The sequence below is a fragment of the Cebus imitator genome, unplaced genomic scaffold (assembly GCF_001604975.1).
Source record: "Cebus imitator isolate Cc_AM_T3 unplaced genomic scaffold, Cebus_imitator-1.0 Scaffold445, whole genome shotgun sequence".
In the NCBI taxonomy this organism is placed as follows: domain Eukaryota; kingdom Metazoa; phylum Chordata; class Mammalia; order Primates; family Cebidae; genus Cebus; species Cebus imitator.
In genome coordinates this window covers 1,330,457-1,334,942 of record NW_016107760.1, presented here as the reverse complement: position 1 = coordinate 1,334,942, position 4,486 = coordinate 1,330,457, and the positions used below count along the sequence as shown (strand labels likewise).

General features: G+C 38.1%; 1 protein-coding gene across 1 annotated transcript in view; it reads left to right on the top strand.

Annotated features, from left to right (window-relative positions):
- The window catches only part of DOCK11 (dedicator of cytokinesis 11), a 191,091-nt gene that overhangs the window by 123,400 nt on the left and 63,205 nt on the right, over positions 1-4,486 (top strand). The window contains 1 exon segment of the mRNA XM_017511236.2: positions 1,284-1,462. Coding sequence (XP_017366725.1) covers positions 1,284-1,462 — 179 coding nt within the window.

Sequence of the window (4,486 nt, the reverse complement as noted above, 5' to 3'; positions counted from 1 at the left end):
AAAATTAGTCAGGCATGGTGGCACATGCCTGTAATCCCAGCTACTCGGGAGGCTGAGGCAGAATTGCTTGAATCCGTGAGGCAGAGGTTACAGTGAGCCAAGATCACGCCACTGCACTCCAGCCTGAGTCACAGAGCAAGACTCCATCTGAAAAAAAAAAAAAAATTACTAAACTTGATCACAGTCCCCTATAAGTAGTTATAAGGCAAGTCCCAACCATGATATTAACATCTGGGATTTAAAATAGACCAAGGATCTAGGCCAGGCATGGTGGCTCATGCCTGCAATCCCATCACTTTGGGAGGCCAAGGCAGACAGATCACCTGAGGTTAGGAGTTTGAGACCAGCCTGGCCAACATGGTGAAACCCTGTCTCTACTAAAAATACAAACAGACACACACACACACAAACACACACACACACACACACGCACACACACACACACACACACACACACATATTAGTTGGGCATGGTGGTGTGCACCTGTAGTCACAGCTACTACAGAGGCTGAGGCAGGAGAATCGCTTGAACCCAGGAGGCAGAGGTTGCAGTGAGCCGAAATTGCACCACTATGCTCCAGCTGGGGCGACAGAATGAGACTCCATCTCAAATAAATAAATAAATAAACTAGACTGAGGATCTTAAAGGAAGGGAAAGACATAGTTTGAAGTGATCATTTTCTTATATAAAAGATTTGTTTTTGAGTAATGATGGATTAGAATGAAGTGAGGCTATTTTCCTTATTGTTCTTATGGCCCATGTATATATTCAGCCCAATATGTATTATTTACAAAAACAGTCAATACTGTTAGCATATTCAGTTGTTTAGTTTGTCTTTTCCCACTTTATAAGTATAAATAGATAAGTAAATCAAGCATTATTGTATAGAATTACTCAAATTTATAGTTGTGACAAAGTCTCTTCAGCTATAAAGAAATAAGTTAAAATATTGCAAAATATATAATTATTTTATTATAGGTTCTATCCTAAGATTTCTGTAAGTTTAGAATCTAGGGGGAAAAACAGGGGAAAAAAATCTAGGGACTTTCTTCCTGACTGAAATGATCATTAAAGCTATCATCTAGCCCAAAATATGAGTGCTGCTATCTTGTATAATTTTGCATGCTTATTCTAGATGTTAAAAGAATTGCTCAGAATCATTAATAGTAAAAATTATAGCTCTTGCTAGCATGATCACATATTATTTAATAATATAGTATTTTAATTATAGTCATTTTTTGAATCTTTTCATAAATGGGCTATAAATTTCATTGTACTGCAGATTCAAATCTCGAATACAGTTTATCAGATGAGTATTGCAAGCATCACTTCTTGGTTGGTCTACTTCTGAGGGAAACTTCCATTGCTCTTCAGGACAATTATGAGATCAGATATACAGCTATCTCTGTCATAAAGAATCTTTTGATAAAACACGCATTTGACACAAGATACCAGCACAAGGTAAGGACATCCATGCAGTCATCAGTCTCATACCAGTAAATTTCTACTATGATTTTTTATACAAGATGAAGTTTTTATGGTAAGGAGTATTATATAAGCATTGAGGAAAATTAATTTTTGCAAATAAGATTTTTGTTTCAAATCATAAGGGTTTTTTTCTTTTTTGAGACAAGAGCCTCACTTTGTCTCCTGGGCTGGAGTGCAGTGGCATGATCTTGGCTCACTGCAACAGCTTGAACCTGGTTCAAGCAATTCTTCTGCCTCAGTCTCCCGAGTAGCTGTGACTACAGGTGAGCACTACCACACCCAGCTAATTTTTGTATTTTTTTAGTAGAGATGGGGTTTTACCATGTTGCCCAGGCTGGTCTTGAACTCCTGGCCTCAAGCAATACACCTGCCTCAGGCTCCCAAAGTGCTAGAATTACAAGCATGAGCCACTGTGCCTGGCCTCAAATCATTAGGTTTTTAAAAATACAGTTTAGGACCAGGAGTAGGGGCTCATGCATGTAATCCCAGCACTTTGGGAGGCTACAGTGGGTGGATCGCTTGAGGCCAGGAATTTGAGACCAGCCTGGCCAATATGGTGAAACCCCATCTTTACTAAACATACGAAAATTAGCCAGGCATGGTGGCACACACCTGTGGTCTTAGTTACTCGGGAGGCTGAGGCAGGAGAATCACTTGAACCCAGAAGGCGGAGTGTCCAGTGAGCCGAGATCATGTCGCGGCACTTCAGCCTGGGTGATAGAGTGATACTCTTGCCTCAAAAATATACATATATTGTTTAGTTAACTGTTAAAAGAAATATACTGTTTTCTTAAATCATATTTAAAGAACAAGATAACTGCTTCATGATTATATAAACTGATTATGAATTTTTAAAAAAATTATTCTGTGAAATATATGCTTTAATATAACTTTAAATATATATCATAAATAAAATATGTAATAAGTTTTTCTTCTTACTGAAAAAAATGGGATGGTGTTACTATTATAGCTGTGGGTGTGGCTGTATATTTTATGTACATTACACTGTTTTCTATGAGTAATAATCACAGCTACAGTTGCTATTTACTGCACCTTTTTTTTTTGAGAGAGAGTCTCACTCTGTCACCCAGGCTGGAGTGCAGTGGCGCAGTCTCAGCTCACTATAGCCTCTGCCTCCCGGGTTTGAACAATTCTCCTGCCTCAGTCTCCCGAGTATCTGGGACTACAGGCACACACTGCCATGCTCAGCTAATCTTTGTATTTTTAGTAGAGATGGGGTTTCATCATGTTGGCCAGGATGGTCTTGATCTCCTGACCTCATGATCCGTCTGCCTCAGCCTCCCAAAGTGCTGGGATTTACAGGCATGGGCCACTGTGCCAGGCCTATTTACTGTACTTTTAGCATATATATTGAAATCTTACTGACATTAAATTATGTTGGCTTAAAAAAGTAAGCTGCAAACTGTATGGATTTAGAATACTCTAATTTACTTCCACTGTGTCATAAATCTCCCTAGGAAACATAATATTGTTTCATAATAAATAATTTATCCTTTTCTTTTTATATTCCAATATAAATAAAATTATGATATCATTTGTTGTTGTAGTCATTTTGGAAAGCTGGCTTGCAGATGTATTTTATTCTTTTTATACAGTATTCCCATTTGTCCTTTATAAACAGAAAATGCCTACCAGTGACATCTACTCACATTCCTTGAATTACAGTGATTCTTTATTTGTAAATCTTGCTATTTTTCTTCATGTGATTGTATCCTAAAGTAGATTTAAACTCCTTAGCTTTAAGATGTAATGTATTTTTTATTGTAGTTTGCTGTGGTTTTGATATATTGTAACATATCTCCACTTAGTATAGTTGGCTCAGTTATTTGCCATTTTTCATTTTTTGTGAATGTTGATACTGACTTCACACAAATTAACTGGTATAATATATCCAAATAAAAAACTTTTAAGATATCCAATCTTAAAAGTCCTCCAGTCTAATCAAGCTTGGTCAAGCCTTTTAAAAAGCATTATTGCAGGGCCAGGCGCAGTGGCTCACACCTGTAATCCCAGCACTTTGGGAGACCAAGGCGGGTGGATCACCTGAGGTCAGGAGTTCAAGAGTACCCTGACCAACATGGAGAAATGCTGTCTCTACTCAAAATATAAAATTAGCCAGGCGTGGTGGCGCATGCATGTAATCCTAGCTACTCGGGAGGCTGAGGCAGGAGAATTCCTTGATCCCAGGAGGCAGAGGTTGTGGTGAGCCAATATTGCACCATTGCACTTGACCCTGGGCAACAACAGCGGAACTCTGTCTCAAAAAATAAATAAATAAATAAAAAGCATTATCATTGAGTTTTGGCTAACTACTTGCTTATGCCTAGTAGTGGGGAAAATGTCTTTAGCCGTGATTTTAAATGAATCACTGGGAAAGTACAAAATGAACTTCCCGTCTCTGAAGCAAAAGATGTATGTTTTTCCACCGCCTCTTCAGATGAAAGTAGAAGAAAGTTGGATTTTGCCAGTGGGATTCTCACCACCTAGAGGCAGAATTAAACATTTTACATCACAAATTTGGACACTTTTTACTTACTTTTAAAATTCTTAGAGTAGTATATGTACACTTGCAGCTATTGTTACCTGTAAATAAGTTAGACACTCTTTGAGTGTTTGAGGTTTTAAACTCTGGGAAAGATTGCAATGCCAAACCTTATTACTCTTTCTATGACTTCTGAAGCTCTTTCCTCTTTGTTCAGAGGCTTCATACAGACATTAAATGAGTTTAGAGTTTTCTGCATAAGAAGTTTGTTTACTTCATGGTCTTGGTTAACCAAAGTTTCAATTCTAGAGTATTGGATGAGGACATAAAAGGTCCTTTCTCTGTTTTGTGCAGTTTCCAGGCAACCTGGGTAAGAGTTCATTTATCAAATGCATCCAAGTAGAGCATGTTTCTTATTAATGATTATGCCAAGGTGAGGGACTGGAGGGAGCCTTAAGCCCCCATAATTTCCATCAGTCTTCTAAAGGGACCCC